The sequence below is a fragment of the Channa argus genome, chromosome 12, assembly GCF_033026475.1.
Source record: "Channa argus isolate prfri chromosome 12, Channa argus male v1.0, whole genome shotgun sequence".
Lineage (NCBI taxonomy): Eukaryota > Metazoa > Chordata > Actinopteri > Anabantiformes > Channidae > Channa > Channa argus.
In genome coordinates, this window is record NC_090208.1 from 7,529,995 (window position 1) to 7,549,196 (window position 19,202).

Genomic DNA, 19,202 nt, shown 5'->3' on the forward strand with positions numbered 1-19,202 from the left:
ACAAACCATCATGTGTTTGTGTATAACACATATCATGTTTTCACTATACAAGACTCAGCAATAAAATATAGGAATGTTTGTTTGTGAGTTTCCACATTTCAAATTAATAAAGCTTTACATTATTGGCTGTCTGGATTTTCTTTAAGCTGCCTTCAAATTATGTGACTGATAATAGTGTCAATGCTAATCCTTACACATACCTACAATAAGTCAATGTTAGTTTCAGCTGTTAGTTTCTGTAATTTTATGACTGTTCCTCATAAAGACATGCATATTTTGTGGAAATGTTGTTTACATTGTCTTAAAAAAATTATGCTATAAATGAATATAATTGGATTTTAAGTCATTGCATGGCCAGTTATTAAGAGAAAAAATGTAAACAGACGCAAAAAAACTGTCAATGCTTTTATAAAATTCTAAATAGTTGAGTAACAAAATTACAAAACACTGCATTTCTACTGCAAAACTACACAAAGTACATTTCTTCTTTTAAGAAAGTTAAGAGACTACTAAGACATTTATTTTAACAATATCCATCTTTTATCTTACAGCTTCTCTATATTGATTATTACTTTATATTTAATTTCCCAAATAGTTACCAGAAAAAGTTAAAAAATAAAAAATAAATGGATTGGAAGATATAGCAAAGCATCTTAATTTAGACAACTGGGAAGTTGACAGATATCACTGTTTTCGAGACTGAAAAACTATGGTGTAGAAGATCCCAAATGCAAAGACTCAAAGGACCAGTAGGTTTAAAGTCAGGATGACAAATCCAAAATCAAAGTGATTCAGTTCCAAGTAAAATATTTCCATTAAAACATAAAGGGTCAGGCACAGTCCAAAATAAGAATGTTAGTTTTCAAGATCCAAAAGAGATTTAGTATTTAGTTAATTTCTGTAGAATAACCAATTGAAGCCTAAAGGTAAAAAAAAAATAAAATAAAATAAAGAAGCAGCTCTGGTTCACAACAGTTGATATAGCAGACTGCAAATCAACTCTATAAATAAAACACAAGTAAAACCTACCAAATAAACAAGGGACAGGTAAAAACCAAGACCAAAAAAGGACCCAAATAAACCAGCTCCAAAAGCAAAGAAAGACTGAGGACATCTGTTTTTGAGAAGCTGCCAGTACACAAGTCAAAGTCCCACAAATACATTTCTGTTTAAGTTGCTATCAAATGCTCAAATTATATAAAACTTTTACTGGGCAGAGTTTAAGTATTAACATACTTTGTAAACAGTCTCTCCATCTCTTTCACTCTTTTATCAGTGACCTGTAAGAAAAATAAATACAAAAAGATGTAATTTAATAGTAGCTACAACCAGACTGAAGACTGTGTGTGTGGCTTTACCATCATCGCAACTACAAACCTTCATCATGAGACAATTTACCTTCTTTCTTAGGTTTGTCTATTCTAAATGTGAAAATTTATTAAAAGTAATTCTTCAGACTTTGATTATATATATATTAAAAGCCAGTCAAAAAAATTGGATAGTAGAATATTCTTGCTCCTGATCTGTTGGAGGTGGATCGGTAGGTGCTGTCTTCATGAAGCTGGATACTGTTAGTTCTGGTTTGGAAACAAAAGAAAGTGAAGTCGTCCTGTTACCACTAAGGATATTATCAAAGCCAGTTCAGATGGAAATGGGAAGGTCTGTCTGTCAGTGGCATCCACAATGACCCCATTCAATGTAAATAAAGGTCTGATATTTTTCATGCTGAGGATATGTAAATGATTAATGTGTTGGAAATTTATTAACCTCTTCGCTGACACTTATGTTGTGATTTAGCGAGTTTTGCTACTTCCTACCGCAAGGACGTTCTTTACTTATCAACATTGAATTAATAAAATATGTTTGAAATTATTGATAGTGAATCAAAAAGGGCCATAACACCAGGTCTTTACCAAAACTAGTCTCAGATATAGTTACAAAAAAGCGAAACTGTCTCAATACGCTTCAGTAGGAAAATAGTTTTAGACAACTGACCTTTAAGAAACTGCACAATCAAGAGCCATAAACAACATGCCACATCAACTATGCTATTATTACACTGTAGCATGTGAAAGTGTCATATTAAAAAAAAAAAAAACAGACACACACGTAGCAGCTGTAGGCGGCAGGCTAAGGTGCCTGCGGCTGCTATCTTACCTTTTTCAGGCTGTGAGTTTGTGCTTTGGTTTCCCTCAAGCCAGTCGCTCAAATTATCAGAAGCGTCTGCAGTGTCTAAAACAAAACACTGAGTATGACCAACTGAGACGATGTGAATTTCTAACAATGTGGTTCTCAAAGATTTCTGGCTCCAATAAAACTTGACACGAATCAACTGCTGTTGAACTTTACATGCAGACAAATTATTTATTACCTCAAACTGCATTCAATTACCTTTCTTTTTTTTGTCAGCAGTATACATGTCCTTGTTTGGATCATTCATCTTGACTTCCAGTAGAACTAAAACATCAGAGGTAAAATGTTTATTATCATCCTTATTTCTGCAGAAGGAATTTGAAGAACAGTAAGAACAGATAACCATCCTAATATAAACTGAAAAAATTACTTATTTTATACCTTATTTCTTCTTAACTTTGTGACTGCATGTTAAGGTCTATGTTGCAAATGTTATCAGCTACAATTTAAATGTAAACTTTTTGTAGTATAGTTTGTGTTAACTGTCATGTTTGTACCTAGCTGCTTCTTCCAGTAAAGTAGTCCGATCACCAGCATCTGCAGCGTCACTACAACTGCAATAGCGGTGCAGAGCAGGGTGTAATTAAGGTGACTAAAGATAGTCTCTCTGTGAAATGCTGGAAAGACAAAAGAAAGATTTAGCTGAGACAGCAAAGACAAAACAAAGGCCAAGGAAAGGGTCTTTTAAAGAAGGACAACAAAGTTTGGTTAGGATCAAGACCATCAGAGATGTCAGCTATTTCAAAATATACCATTAATGTGTTTCATAAAACATCCAATATAAAGCAATTAATAAGTCAAATAAGAAAATCTGCAAAGTTAAATAAATAGATAAAAGTACATAATCATTAATTGCAGCCATAGTATACTCAGCACTGTTCGACTATGTTTAAGGTGGTAAGTGTATTTTTGTTTCCTATTCGGACTATAAGCTTGTTACTGGAAACTTTACTGTAAGTTTTGCTTCAGTCCTCCCTGTTCTGTCTTTGCATTGTAGATTTGTGTCTTCACTTTGTGCCACAGAGCCACTATACACTAGAATTTAAAATAAAAAAGTTTGATTTAAAAGTTTTTCTTTATTGTACAATAGGAGCCTCTATTGACTCATACACTACCAGAGTGTGATGTTTACAAGACAATAGCAGCTAACACACCCAACTCTACCAGTGTGTACATTTACAGCTGCACAGAGCTGATTTAGCTGTACAAAAAAACAACAAAAAAAAAAAAATCAAAAACATTATATTTCTTAGGTCACTTTGTAGAATTTGAATCGGTGCACCACTTTCTGTACAAAACAAGCAAAAGGTAAAAAAATGGTTTATATAATAATTGAATTTCTACCTCACTCACCTTTGACTAACAGCCGTCTCTCTGTTGATTCTCTGGCTCCAGAGATGCTGCACTTGTAAAGTCCTTCATCAGACTTGGAAACACTTTTGATGATCATGTCTCCTGTGGAGCTGGTACTGATAACGTGGCCATTTTTATAGAAATCAGCTGTGAGGTCAAAGTGAGTTCCTTTCTTTTTACAGCGTAGAGTCACACCTTCTCCTTCGGATACAGGAAGATCAGGACTCTCCAAGATCACATGACCTGAGAAATGGCATAAAACATGTTTCTTATTTACCTGCTTACATGCAGTAACCAAGTGTCACATTGCGTAACAAATATTTAAACACGCAATGTCCCCCAATAGAGTCGTACCCTAGTCTCCTGTGGCAAAGTCCTGTGTTTTGTTCTAACATCCACCACTTCGCCCACCTCACTATGAGACCTTCCTTTTTATATAGTACATCACTGAAGCACTGTGGTTTCCAGTGCACTTCACTGAAAGTCCTGTGCATCGATAAGGAGGCAAACTGGTACCGTAAGCGTCAGCATGTAATGCAGCAGGACTGGCCAAAACAGCACTGTCCAGCACTTTGGGAAAGTTTCCAGTAAAGTAAGTACAGTACATTGTGTCCTAAAGCCTGAGAGTTACCATATGTGCCTGCAGGGTTTGAAGTTCATTTTAAGAATACAAAAACTTTTACCTCTGACAGTCAGTGGGCTTACTGGTGAACTTTCAGCTCCAGAGACACATTTGTATAGGCCCTCATGAGCCTCAGAAACACTGTGGATGGTCATGTTTCCTGTGTCACTGGTCCTAGTGAGGAGGTCGTCTTTATAGAAATGAGCTGTGAGGTTGGAGAATTTCTTGTTTCTACAGCGCAGAGTCACAGTTTCTCCCTCCATCACAGGGAGAACAGGACTCTCCAGGATCACAGAACCAGCTAATCAAGGTAGGATGACAGAATGGATGTTGAGGCATCAGATTTATCACTGATAAATTCCTAATTTATTGGAAAAAATCTACAAGCACTAAACATACCATTGACATTGATGGTGACCGTGTTACTTCTTCCTCCACCTTCCCCTTCACACCAGTATTCTCCACTGTCTGTTTCAAAGGCATATGGAATGGTGCAGGTGATTCCTGATGTCACTGGACCATCTGAACACTTTGAAATGGATTCCTTGATGTTCTTCACTTTCCATCCAGTGGAGACATTAAACCCTTCACAGCTGAATGATACGGCTTCGTATTCAAAGAGCTGCAATCTTGTTGGAATGATGCTAAAAGCTCTATCTGAATCAAAAACAGGGTAAAACATAGATTCCTCCAGAAGAAACAAGCTACATAGTGTATAAAAAAAAATGGACGGATGTTGCAGAATCAGAAGTTTACATGAACAATTTGGAGCTCTAGGACTAAATCTACTGCAATGTCCTCCCATGATTAACAATGAAGCTGCTTCATTTTGGATCAGTTTCAACTCAGAGCTGGGGGCACCTTTATTGTTATTGATAGACTATTAAGCTCAATAGGGATCGTGTGGATGAAGTTGGAAATGCCAATTAAAATGACCATTTATTTGATTTAGATTGCAGGACATCTGGCATTTAATGTTACAGGTAGGTTTTCAGCAACACAACTAGTAAAATTCCCAGTTGGATCTGATACTTATAGGTTGTAGCATGCCATCAGCGTAAGAATGAACTCCTTGGTGCTTGATGTATAAAAAATACAAATTATTCATCTTCAAGGCTAAAGTTCAACAAAAGATGAATTGTAAGATCCATGGGACCACTGTCAATCATTGCAGTACAGTCTAAACTCCTGTACTTTATTTTACCACGGAATTTGAATGGTTTTGTGTTACGTTCAAAGTAAAAGAAGAGGAAATTCTATCGAGCTGAAGCACAAGCCTTCATTGATGTACCAGTTGATGTACCAGGAGCTATATAGGACTTTGTATCTCAAAGTAGCTGCCTACTAGTAATAGTTAGTGTTACTTACCAAATGCATGAGGAAAGCTTTGCTGCACACATGCAACCAGCACCATCGAAAAATGCATCACTGGAGATACAAAAGATGAGATCTGTAAATGCTTTGTACTACTGGCTCACTTTACAGGTAAGATCATTGTAGACTTTTCCTGATTCTAACATGAGATGTTTGAGACAGACACAAAATCTTGGCAGCTGCTCAACACTACAATTATAATAACATTACAATAAGTAGGAAGTTTATTCAGCATCAGTTGCGATAGACAAAAATGTAAATCCTAATTGTATCAGTATATTTCATATGTAGATTCTTACAAAAGGCTATAGATGTATCTAAACACCACACAGAAATAGCTATATTCAAGTTATTTATCTCTTGTGTGTTTGGATAATTACTGCATTAAGTCAAATGATTATATGTTAAAATTGTTTTGTTTGGTTATATAAAAAAAGAATAAATGGTAAAAACATTTATTACTCACACAGTCTGATGTGGAGAGCAGTAACCCCCATGGTGCTGTCTTGCTAACTGAATATCAAAGCTCGTTTAAGCTGAATACAGTGTGATCTAGCAGAGAACTTCCTCTTCCTGTTGACATTATTTCTGGTGCTCAAGACAAACACCACTGTGGGGCAGATGTCTGTAATGGTAGGTAGATAAACTTACACTCCCTGAGTTTAGAGGCAATGTGCTATTTTATGTAATAGGAATAAGATGAATATTTCTGTCATGTCAAGAAGTAACCATTGTCTTTAAATACAATATGAATATAAAGAATGTAAAGTTATGTCACACCATGTTAACGGGTGGGGTGGGGGTGGGGGGGCATAGGTGCTCTCTTGTGAGATATCCAATCCTTTACCCAGATGATAAAGTTTGCCTGTGCCGGTTAGAATAGAGATTGTGATCCCTTAAAATATGACTATGTAGGTCATTTGTACCACTAAAAATGACCAACACATACTGTATGTATTAGTGTTTGGCGACACCTAGTGGCTGTAGTTAACTGGAGACCTTCACATCATCCTGAGTTTTTGAGGGTTTGAAGTAACAACAACAAAAAAAAGTGTAAAAGTGGCTGCTATTTTGGTGAGGCAAGGCACGATATCTGACATCTTGTTGCCTAGGGCCAAAAAAGGGGTGCGCTGCCACTCGACGTGGCAGTACTATTTTAACAAACTGTTCAGTGGGAAGTATCAGAGGGTAGGGACAAATGCCAGAGATGGATGGGAGGATTGGATGACATGTTGGTTGCTAAAAAGTTGTTTAATCAAGAGATGAAGCGGATTTAAAAAAAAGGGCAGTTTCTGTAGAATCTAGTAGTTAGTAGCAGTACTTGGAAAAAACTATTAAAAGACATGTGGATGATTATTGACTGGACACCGGTACAAACTGAGGCAAACTGAAATAATGCAAACTGAAATAATGACATGATAAGCTACAGGATGACCACACATATTTGGATTCACCCTAAAGCGATGAACATGAATGTTTATGTCATCCAAATAGACATTTTACTAAAAACTAAATATGTGAACCTCATGGTGGTGCTAGAGTAAAACTCATGGGGATCAGATCATTGGGATTCATCTTCTGAAGAATATAGTAATAATATATCTACAAAAACAATTTGTTTTTCACCCAATAGTTTAAACGTTTCAGTTTGGACAATCTATTCATTACATCTTTGGCATCAAACAGAAGTCCTACCCTGCTGATCAGCAGACCTGTCATCTACAACATACTATTAGGTTACTAAACCTAAAAAGTAAACTGATCTTTTCCCTTGTTTCATTTGCTTGAGGACTTGGTTATCGCCTACCTGGCAACAGGATTAGGGCTCAGACGTAACACATTAACAAAAGACATTAACTGAAAGTTAATATTAAACTAAGTTATAGGCTACTGCGCAAACAGTCTAGTCAGCTCTAGATAAGATCGACCAGCCTCATGTTGATTATTTTTCATATTGAAAGATTGTGATACGCTGGCAGACTGAGAAAACAGGTAATTCTTTTTATATTACATTTCTTATAATTGTAAATAAAATGTAGCATCACATGCAATCATGTAATACATAAAATCAAAAGCAACAACATCATTAGTAATGTAAATATTTTGCAGCAGAACAACATCAGACATTGATTTTCCTGATTCTAACATAGGTCATATTACACCCACATAATTTTTGTTTTGAATTTTATTTTTTTTCTATTTTTAGCTCTTCCTGATGCAGCTCCGTACTGACAGAATGTCCTGCAAATCTCGACATGGTGCATTATATGCTCTGATTTTGCATTCTGCTACTACCTTTCTTCTCCTAATAGGCTTTGATGGAGGTACAAAAAGGTCAAAATTATTTATTTTAAACAAGTACACCAGTAAGTGGATTTTATTGAATACGAGCACTGGCTTTATTCTAAACATCTGAATCTTACAGAAAAGACAGTTATTGTTTATACATAATGTAATAAGTTGTTATTAACCAATCTGGGGATTACCAAAATAACACTTCCATTTCAATGCCAGATGCATTGTGTGAAACAATTGTTACACACAACTGCCAGAAAGAGGTTTTGTAAATGTAGACGTATTTTTTTTTAAGTTAATGTTTAACCACAGTAGGTGCAGGCCAGGTTATGGTGAAAAAGAAAGTGAAATTGTTTGAGTTTATTGTTGGACCTTGAACAGTTGGTGTGATAACTGCTGCCATATAGTGACTGAGTAGTTGTTTTTTACCCCCCAACTAGTGCACAAGCTAGTTATCAATTGTGTTGCTGTTCTCTTTTGAAATATAGCAGATTTGATCAAATTCTTCTTTCATAGTGATTTTTATTAGTCTTACTGCTGGTGTGTCTCACTGTGACAAACTTTGTTGGGACACCGTATTTACCTACTCTGAAATATCTTAACACCAAGTAGTAGTAGTACAAAAAGGAAGATACATTATTTGGAATAACTTAACAAGTTGCAGTGCCTCAATGACAAGTCATTAAACTGCCAGAGTACAGTCACACACACAAAAGGTACTGTGGCATTTCTCTACTTACTGTAGCCACAGTACTGACCTACTGTGGTGATGCTTTCCAGTCATGAAAGAGAATTTAAAAAAAACAACCTCCAAACTCACCAACAGAAATGTGTCCCCCAACAGCTAATGCAGCATGATATTGATGTCTTACAGCCTTTTAACTTCTATCAATCTATCATACCACATCAATACTGCTTATCCTGTTAAGGGTCGTGGGGTGCTGGGGCCAATCCCTGTTGACACTGGGCAGGAGGACTTGCACGAGACAAGTAACCATTCAAAGCTATGGATAATAGAAAATAACTCAGTACAGAAAAGCCAGAGCTGGCCTGTGGGTTCAAACCCATGCACTTCTGTGAGACAGGAGTGCTAACCACATCCCGCTGCCTCTTATTTCCACAGTACAGTTTTTGTGTCATGTCAAGTTGAGATTCTCATTTGAGAAAGTGTCTTGGAAAAAAAAATCCATAGAATGTAATACAGGGATCCTTAAGGAATTATTTGAAATATTTTTGACCCTGTGTGAAATCATGTAGCTCTATTCCTATTCTGTCTCCAGGTCAATCTGAGCCAATAATGGCAGTGGTCGGTGATAACATCACTTTGCCATGCTACGTGAAACCAGAGACTGACACTTTAAAAGAGACACTGGAGTGGTCGAGACTTGACCTGAAGCCCAGATTTGTCCATGTGAGACGGTTTGGTGAAGACCGTCTGGCTGATCAAAACCCATCCTACAAGGGAAGAACTTCAGTGTCTGTGGACAGGCTGAAACAGGGAGATGTGTCCCTGAAACTGTCCAAAGTGAAGCTCTCTGATCAGGGAACGTACAAGTGCTTTATTCCAGGACTGAGCACAGAATCTAGTGTTCAACTTATTGTTGGTGAGTAAACAGCGTCAGTCCTACACTCTAATGGAATCCATGGTGTCCGTCTTTCACACAGTAAATAGACTAAAAGAAGTCCTACTTAACGGGTTTTTGGTAAGCTCTGCTCCACTGCATAGTGCCTTTTATGCAGCTTTAGAGAAGTGATTGGCTAATGGCGAGCATTTTTGCGAATTTGCCTCTCCTGAGGATATGCCTCTGTGAACACACATTTTAATAAAACATTCATTGCCAAGAAAAAGCCTAATACTTTTCCATTTGTAATGCATTTTAGTTTTATTCAAATGACTGTAAATAGATCACAAATCACACAAAGAAAAAAAAAAAAAAAAAAAGTTTCCCAGTTCTTTTCTCAGACAATGAATCCTGTGTTCATCCATTAACTTTTTCTGTCACATCAAGTTAAAATTCTCATTTGAAAAGGTCTTTTGAAAACCATTAAAAAAAAAAAAAAAAAAATCCATAGAATGTGATACAGGCATCCTCAGGAATTATTTGTAATATCTTTGACCCTGTGTCAAATCATGTAGCTCTATTCCTGTTCTGTCTCTAGATCAATCTGAGCCAATGATGGCAGTGGTCGGTGATAACATCACTTTGCCATGCCACGTGAAACCAGACACTGATACTGTAAATGAGACGCTGGAGTGGTCGAGACTTGACTTGAAGCCCAGATTTGTCCATGTGAGACGGTTTGGTGAAGACCGTCTGTCTGATCAAAACCCATCCTACAAGGGAAGAACGGCAGTGTCTGTGGACAGGCTGAAACAGGGAGACGTGTCCCTGAAACTGTCCAAAGTGAAGCTCTCTGATCAGGGAACGTACAAGTGCTTTATTCCAGGACTGAGCACAGAATCTAGTGTTCAACTTATTGTTGGTGAGTAAACAGTGTCAGTCCTAGACTCTGATGGTGTATTTCACACAGTGCATAGACTAAAAGGATTCCTACTCAACAGGTTTTGGGCAACTTTGCTCTACTGTACAGTGCCTTTAGAGAGGTGTTTGGCCAATGGTGAGCATTTTTGCCATTTTGTTTTTCCATAGTGGGGCCCCAAACATTTGCCTCTGAAAACATTTTAAACATTCATTGGCAAGAAAAAGCCTAACACTTGGTTTTATTCAAATGATTGTAACTAGATCACAAATCACACACGCAAAGCATATTTGAGCACAGACTAGTTGTCAAACCAACTTACTTTCAGCATTAACTGCCTGACACACTCATGGGAGTGATTTTGTTCCCCCATGCCCTCCCAGGAGTTAAAACATCTCAAAATAAGTAAATGCTCAGTAAACCCATAATCAGAGTTTACATTTGGCTCATCCTTCCATTTTGCAGCCCGATATTACAGCTTAAATGTAATATTTCTCATTACTGCATAATGACAAAGTGAAAACAAAATTTTACAAAAAGGTCTGTAAATTTCACACACTCACACACGTTGGTAAGGCAGTCCATGGCTCACTGCTTCAAATCCTGGTCCCTCCTTGGGCAAAACATCAAACCCCTGAATACTTTCAGACACTTTACTCAGTACTTTGAAGCACCTTTGGCAGCAATTGGGTATGGGTATTGGGTATGACGTGATAAGTTTTGTACACCCGGATTGGAGGATTGTCATTCTTCTTTGCAAATCCTCTTAATCTCAGTCAGGTTGGATGGGATGGACAATGGGGTTAGTGGACAGCCATTTTCAGATCTCTCCAGATATGTTTAATAGGGTTCAAGTCAGGCCTCTGGTTGGGCCACTCTAGGACATTCACAGAGTTGTTCCTAAGCTGCTCCTGTGTGGTCTTTGCTGTGTCGCCATGTTGGAAACTGAACCTTTGCTCACAAGAATTGACGCCAAACCATTAAAGCTTTCTCATTAGAGCAGAGAATCTTGTTCCTCACAGTACATGGATAAAATTCCTAAAATTGCTTAAAAAGTCTTTGATAATCAATATTGAGAGGGAACGCAGATTTGTGGGGACAGCCAGAGGGTGGATGCGGTTCCAGGTGAGTACTGTCAAGTGACTGGGAGAGGAAGTCTGGGACACTGTAACAGAGAGACAGGCACTTGTGGAGCAGAGACTGAGGACAAATGTTATCTGAAGACTGAGTAGAAATACTAGTGAGAGAGATGACCAGGTAATGCAGATAAATAAGATAACTTGACACTTGTCAGGAGTCCAGGTGAGAAATGAACTTTGAAGAATGTAAAAGAGACAAATCACACAATATTAAGATCCACAGTGAGATGACTCAGAATACAGCCAGTAATGAACAATGTCAGTTACAAAGAGGATATGACGACAACTAATTACACTCAAAATGTGAATCAGTATCCAGTCAGTCCAAATGCAATTCCACACAAATTATCCATGTCCAAAATCACCAGTAAGAAATTCAGATCCAATCCAATATTGACTTACACTATACAATTCACAATGTTTTCATCCAGTTCAGATCCAAAAGAAGAAGCAGGGAATTTACGATTGAGAGGTGGAGGTTCAGGTGAAGACATATCCAAGTCGAGCAATGTTGAGGCAGGCAGCAGATAAGCAAGCAGACAGTTGGCAGCCAACAGATCGAGCAAACAGGACAACCAGGATCCAAAGCACAATGCAGCTACAGACTGGAAGCTTCTGTAGAAATGCACAGAGACAATATTGCAGAGAGTGGGGTGAGCTGGGTTTAAATAGTCAGGGGAACAGGTGAAAACAATCAGGGCTGCTGATGAGGTGCAGGAGTGAACTGTGGAAACAGGAAATGAGGGATGGAGGGTCTACAAAATAAAAGCCAGGAAACAGGAAGTACGGCTGGGGACTGTGGCAGGATTCCACTTCGTACCGCCTGACATTCCCTCTGGGCACTAACTAACTGGGGATGACTTCATTTTAAAGACAATGAAGCACTCTTCCTGGTTGTGTAAGAATTAGCTGGAGAAGAGCGTAGCTGCTGAAATACTGTTGGTAAAAGCTTGGCCAATTCAATCACGAGATCTGAATCCCATCAGCTGGTGTGAGAAAGAACACTGCCCAACCAGCACAGGAAATCTTTGGGAATTTCTGCAGAAGCCCTTGGAGGACATCACACCTGAATATCAATCAAAATTGATCAGTACAATGGTCAAGATTGGTCAGGTAGTTTTTGCTGCAAAGGATCTTTTTTTTATTTTTTATTTATTTTATTCTTTTACAACCATTAGATTGGTGAAAACAAACAACAAAAAAATTAAAAAAATACATGTGTTTCCCCCCTTTATATTGCAAGTGTGCATTTCAAAATTGTATTCATTACTGAAGGAGGAGCTTGTCCATGCAGAAAACCAGGGATGTACAGTCATTATCAGTCAATACCTGTAAATATATGATAAACAGGTGGTACTTCTGAATTTTCTTCATTTTATTTCTTATCATCAGGTGCTGTTATTGAGGTGGACACAGTCAGCAGTGGAGTGTTACATTGTGAGTCTAAAGGCTGGTATCCAGAGCCTGAGGTGTTGTGGTTGGACGGTGAGGGAAACGTCCTCTCTGCTGGACGTACAGAGACAGTCAAAGGTCCTTATGACCTCTACACTGTCAGCAGCAGTGTCACTGTGGAGAAGAGACACAAAAACAGATTCATCTGTAAAATCCAACAGAACAACATCAACCAGAGCAGAGAAACAGCGATCGATGTTCCAGGTTGATTAAAGTTTTATTTTTGTCAACAAACATCTGCTGTGCAGTTTTAATTAACAAGTTGTCTGTGTTTTTTTTTTTAATTTCAGATGAATTCTTCACTGAGTCATCTCATTCATATACTTCAACCATCATTGCGATAGTATTTGCCATTTTATTTGTTCTGGTTGCTGCTTTTGTTGTGTGGAAATGGAGACAAAACAGAACCAGTAAGTCAGACATCAAACTTTAAATCTATTTATCTATTGTGTGTTTTTATTAAAATGCATTGTCTGCTGAATTTTTGTTTTTACAAAGGGTCAGGTATCATCAAGAGGTAAAATTGATTTGTTGTTGTAGTAAAGTGAGACTGTAGAGATCATCATAAGATCTTTTTGTAGAATATAAACTGTTAAATGTTTGTCTGGAGGAAGCAGGGGTGGTGGACGAGTTACAAAACAAAGGTCCTTTACACAGAAGACTGGAGCTTGAGAACAGTGTGAGACAACTGCTACAGTTGTTGTGTCAACCAGTCATGGACGTCATGTGAAGTATTAGTACAGATTTTTGTGGCACACTACACATTTCTTATACTGATACTATCCTTTTTTAAATACCTACTCCTTACCTAGATGGTTTTGTGCCAAAACCTAAGAAAACCACTGTGTTTGCAGAGATTAAATGCCAACTTTGAGGGTTTAGAGCAAGTGTAAAACTGGCCACCATTTTGGCTCCATTCTAAGCAATGGTTTGCATCATTTTGTTGCCATTAAATGTTTTATTTTTTATTTTTTGTGTAACTGCTGTATCTGCATTTAGGTGAACCGAACAGCTATGAGGATAAAGAAATGATGACTGGATTACAGAAGAAAAACGACACTTCAAGTAAGGATTCAGAACAGGATCCTCTCATAAAAAGAGAAACAGACAAAGGAGAGATGGAGAAACTGGAGAAGGAAGCAGAACAAGAAAAGAACAACAAATCTTTGACTAAAGACCTGGGAGATGTGCTTCAAACCGAGGACGAAATAAAGCAAGAACAGCACATGGGACAGTCAAAAGCCAACATTTCACCTGCTCAGAGAAACAGGAAATGTGAGGAAAAGTCTCTAAATGTAGGAACTGGATCTAAAATTGTGATAGATGATGAAAGACAACAAGAAACTTATGTCTCACCAGGAGGAGACATGAAGACTGTGATGGTGCAGAAACCCAGTCCATCAAAGGGAGAAGGAGGTCAAAAAGAATCAGATGACAAAGACAAAACAACATCTGTAAATAATGAAGGAGCAGGTGAAGATGCAGCTGATGACAAGACACAAAAAACTGATGTCTCACCAGGAGGAGACATGAAGACTGGGACCGTGGAGAAACTGAGTCCAGCAAAGACAGAAGGAGGTCAAGAGGAGGGAGATGACAAAGACAAAACAACATCTGTAAATAATGAAGCAGCAGGTGAAGATGCAGCTGATGACAGGACACAAAAAACCGATGTCTCACCAGGAGGAGACATGAAGACTGGGACTGTGGAGAAATCGAGTCCAGCAAAGACAGAAAGAGATCAAAAAGAAGGAGATGACAAAGACAAAAAAACATCTGTAAATGATGAAGCAGCAGGTGAAGATGCAGCTGATGACAAAACACAAAAAACTGATGTCTCACCAGGAGGAGACATGAAGACTGGGACTGTGGAGAAATCGAGTCCAGTAAAGACAGAAGGAGATCAGGAGGAGGAAATAAAGCAAGAACAGCACATGGGACAGTCAAAATCCAACATTTCACCTGCTCAGAGAAACAGGAAATGTGAGGAAAAGTCTCTGAATGTAGGAACTGGATCTAAAATTGTGATAGATGATGAAAGACAACAAGAAACTTATGTCTCACCAGGAGGAGACATGAAGACTGTGATGGTGCAGAAACCCAGTCCAGCAAAGGGAGAAGGAGGTCAAAAAGAATCAGATGACAAAGACAAAACAACATCTGTAAATGATGAAGCAGCAGGTGAAGATGCAGCTGATGACAAAACACAAAAAACTGATGTCTCACTAGGAGGAGACATGAAGACTGGGACCGTGGAGAAACTGAGTCCAGCAAAGACAGAAGGAGGTCAAGCGGAGGGAGATGACAAAGACAAAACAACATCTGTAAATAATGAAGCAGCAGGTGAAGATGCAGCTGATGACAAGACACAAAAAACTGATGTCTCACCAGGAGGAGACATGAAGACTGGGACTGTGGAGAAATCGAGTCCAGCAAAGACAGAAGGAGATCAAAAAGAAGGAGATGACAAAGAAAAAACAACATCTGTAAATGATGAAGCAGCAGGTGAAGATGCAGCTGATGACAAGACACAAAAAACTGATGTCTCACTAGGAGGAGACATGAAGACTGGGACCGTGGAGAAACTGAGTCCAGCAAAGACAGAAGGAGGTCAAGCGGAGGGAGATGACAAAGACAAAACAACATCTGTAAATAATGAAGCAGCAGGTGAAGATGCAGCTGATGACAAGACACAAAAAACTGATGTCTCACCAGGAGGAGACATGAAGACTGGGACTTTGGAGAATCCGAGTCCAGTAAAGACAGAAGGAGATCAGGAGGAGGAAATAAAGCAAGAACAGCACATGGGACAGTCAAAAACCAACATTTCACCTGCTCAGAGAAACAGGAAATGTGAGGAAAAGTCTCTGAATGTAGGAACTGGATCTAAAATTGTGATAGATGATGAAAGACAACAAGAAACTTATGTCTCACCAGGAGGAGACATGAAGACTGTGATGGTGCAGAAACCCAGTCCAGCAAAGGGAGAAGGAGGTCAAAAAGAATCAGATGACAAAGAAAAAACAACATCTGTAAATGATGAAGCAGCAGGTGAAGATGCAGCTGATGACAAAACACAAAAAACTGATGTCTCACTAGGAGGAGACATGAAGACTGGGACCGTGGAGAAACTGAGTCCAGCAAAGACAGAAGGAGGTCAAGCGGAGGGAGATGACAAAGACAAAACAACATCTGTAAATAATGAAGCAGCAGGTGAAGATGCAGCTGATGACAAGACACAAAAAACTGATGTCTCACCAGGAGGAGACATGAAGACTGGGACTGTGGAGAAATCGAGTCCAGCAAAGACAGAAGGAGATCAAAAAGAAGGAGATGACAAAGAAAAAACAACATCTGTAAATGATGAAGCAGCAGGTGAAGATGCAGCTGATGACAAAACACAAAAAACTGATGTCTCACTAGGAGGAGACATGAAGACTGGGACCGTGGAGAAACTGAGTCCAGCAAAGACAGAAGGAGGTCAAGCGGAGGGAGATGACAAAGACAAAACAACATCTGTAAATAATGAAGCAGCAGGTGAAGATGCAGCTGATGACAAGACACAAAAAACTGATGTCTCACCAGGAGGAGACATGAAGACTGGGACTGTGGAGAAATCGAGTCCAGCAAAGACAGAAGGAGATCAAAAAGAAGGAGATGACAAAGAAAAAACAACATCTGTAAATGATGAAGCAGCAGGTGAAGATGCAGCTGATGACAAAACACAAAAAACTGATGTCTCACTAGGAGGAGACATGAAGACTGGGACCGTGGAGAAACTGAGTCCAGCAAAGACAGAAGGAGGTCAAGCGGAGGGAGATGACAAAGACAAAACAACATCTGTAAATAATGAAGCAGCAGGTGAAGATGCAGCTGATGACAAGACACAAAAAACTGATGTCTCACCAGGAGGAGACATGAAGACTGGGACTTTGGAGAATCCGAGTCCAGTAAAGACAGAAGGAGATCAGGAGGAGGAAATAAAGCAAGAACAGCACATGGGACAGTCAAAATCCAACATTTCACCTGCTCAGAGAAACAGGAAATGTGAGGAAAAGTCTCTGAATTTAGGAACTGGATCTAAAATTGTGATAGATGATGAAAGACAACAAGAAACTTATGTCTCACCAGGAGGAGACATGAAGACTGTGATGGTGCAGAAACCCAGTCCAGCAAAGGGAGAAGGAGGTCAAAAAGAATCAGATGACAAAGACAAAACAACATCTGTAAATAATGAAGGAGCAGGTGAAGATGCAGCTGATGACAAGAAACAAAAAACTGATGTCTCACCATGAGGAGACGTGAAGACTGGGACTGTGGAGAAACCGAGTCCAGTAAAGACAGAAGGAGATCAAAAGGGGGGAGATGACAAAGACAAAACAACATCTGTAAATAATGAAACAGCAGTTGAAGATGCAGCTGATGAGAAGACAAAAAAAACTGAGACAACAGGAGACAATGTTAACATTTGATCTTTTTCTTTTCTGTTTGAACTATAATCAGGTACAATGACATGTGCTTTACAAGGCATTGGTTATTTAATTTTAACAACGTTTAGCTCTATTGTCTTTAAAAATGTAAATAAATACAGTAAAATAATAAATGAGTTTTGTATTTTGCAATAAATTTGTACATACTGTATGATTTATTGTGTCCTCTGTTAGTATTATTATTGTTTCAATGGATACTTCCAATGTTAAATTGTTATAATCATGGTTTATTGTGATTCAATGAATCATATTCATGTTTGCTGTGTTAGCTAATGATGATCCTAACAAATCAAATATTCTAAACTCAGGATTCAGGTTCTTCGCTTTTCCAGAAACTTTTAACTATCCCTGGTACTTTCTCATGTTCTGTAGAGAACAAGTCTTGCGATGTTTAGTTTTTTATCTGGACTTTGTTAAGCTGAGGACACACCTGAAGCTCTTTTAAAAGTCTGGAAGCAGCACAAACCTGACAACTGAATAAACACTGAACAACTATTTAGTAATGACTGAAAGTTCTGAAGGTGAAAAAGTTACAAATCTTGTAAGAACAAAACTTCTCACATGCTTAATAAACACAATATTATTTAAGATATGGTTTTTGACTGAACATGTGGGGTCAACAGAAAGTTTAGGAACATCACAAAAAAAGTACTTACAGTCTGTGAAGCAGAGAGCTCTGACCTCCATGTTGTCTTGTTGCTGACTGAGCATCAGACTGAAATACAGCTCAAGTATAAAGTAGGTAAGAACTTCCTTTTTCAGGCAGGACTCGCTGTGGCCTCAGCTCAGAGCTACATTTCACTGTGCCATCCGAAGCTTGAATCATGTCAGCTGGACTTCTTTCTCTTGGTTAGAAACGTTTCGCTACTTATCCAAAAAGCTTCTTCAGTCTCAATAAAGTGGCTAGGGAACCCAGTTATATCCTCCAGAGTAGAACTTTGCTCTACCATGGCCTGAATAGGCTTGTTAAGGCGGGAGGTGAGCACAGGGTGGAGTCATTAAGATGTAAAGGTTATAACTCTAACTTCCTAAATCCCTAAGATCTCTGACAAGAAGAGAAGAAGAGAACTTTATTCAATCTGAAGAAGCCACTTGGATAAGAAAAAGAAGTTTCAATGAGCTTATACAATGTCAAAACGTGTATTTACATGCAGTGTTTCAGTCATCTCCAATTGATGATGTATTGATTAGGTTTTCTCCAGCACATCCCAAAGATTCTCAGTTGGGTAAAACTGGACAATCCAAGTGAAAAATGATGAAATGGTCACATCAAAATGGTCCCTGAACCAGTCTATCACAGCTTTAACCCGATGAATCCTGGCATTATCATCTCAGATTGAATGACCAGGAAGAACCTGATAAATCAGCATGTTCAGATGATCAGCTACTCATCAGTTAGTGTTGAATAACTTGTTACAAGCTAAAAACCTTTAATCTCTGCAGTAATTATCTCGTGGAAGCATTTTATTTAAATCCCAGCTGTGATGTTTGTTTTGACCAGTAGTTGTAAATAACATCTCCCAGTTTCCATAACTGCTCAGTGTTTATCTGATTAAATTAGTCAAATTAACGTAAAAGAAACATTAACACAATACACTTCAAGGCAAATATCTCTTATTTTAATCAACTGTAATCAGACTTTTAGAGTATTTTATTTAATTATAGATTTTGTCTTTTTCAGAATATCCATTAGAGTGGTCAGTGGTCAGTGGGCGGCCACTCTACCAACTGAGCCCACACATTATAACAATGTATAAATTAATTTTCTGCTTAACGTGAAGCCTATTGTAATAATGTGGCATT

The 19,202-nt window shown here is 38.3% G+C and overlaps 2 protein-coding genes across 8 annotated transcripts; one reads left to right on the forward strand and one right to left on the reverse strand.

Moving 5' to 3' along the window:
- Nucleotides 1-732: 732 nt before the first annotated feature.
- LOC137137548 (Fc receptor-like protein 4) lies at nucleotides 733-6,090 on the reverse strand. Its single transcript, XM_067523991.1, has 9 exons — nucleotides 6,009-6,090; nucleotides 5,537-5,596; nucleotides 4,568-4,825; nucleotides 4,230-4,469; nucleotides 3,547-3,789; nucleotides 2,691-2,810; nucleotides 2,392-2,457; nucleotides 2,158-2,232; nucleotides 733-1,577 (listed from the first exon to the last, which is right to left on the reverse strand). Exons 1-9 carry the CDS (start codon nucleotides 6,037-6,039, stop codon nucleotides 1,486-1,488), a joined length of 1,185 nt encoding a protein of 394 aa, XP_067380092.1. The 5' UTR covers nucleotides 6,040-6,090; the 3' UTR covers nucleotides 733-1,485.
- Nucleotides 6,091-6,129: 39 nt separating this feature from the next.
- LOC137137527 (enolase-phosphatase E1-like) lies at nucleotides 6,130-17,550 on the forward strand. 7 transcript variants are annotated; one of them, XM_067523899.1, is made up of 8 exons: nucleotides 6,130-6,175; nucleotides 7,749-7,908; nucleotides 9,118-9,441; nucleotides 9,998-10,321; nucleotides 12,850-13,113; nucleotides 13,200-13,319; nucleotides 13,909-15,033; nucleotides 15,196-17,550. In XM_067523899.1, the coding sequence occupies exons 1-8, from the start codon at nucleotides 6,164-6,166 to the stop codon at nucleotides 17,202-17,204; spliced, it is 4,338 nt and encodes a 1,445-aa protein (XP_067380000.1). In that variant the 5' UTR covers nucleotides 6,130-6,163; the 3' UTR covers nucleotides 17,205-17,550. The 7 variants fall into 7 exon arrangements, with proteins under 7 accessions (XP_067380000.1, XP_067379999.1, XP_067379994.1 ...); XM_067523898.1 differs by having other exon boundaries at nucleotides 13,909-14,544; nucleotides 14,707-17,550; XM_067523893.1 differs by having other exon boundaries at nucleotides 13,909-17,550.
- Nucleotides 17,551-19,202: the final 1,652 nt, after the last annotated feature.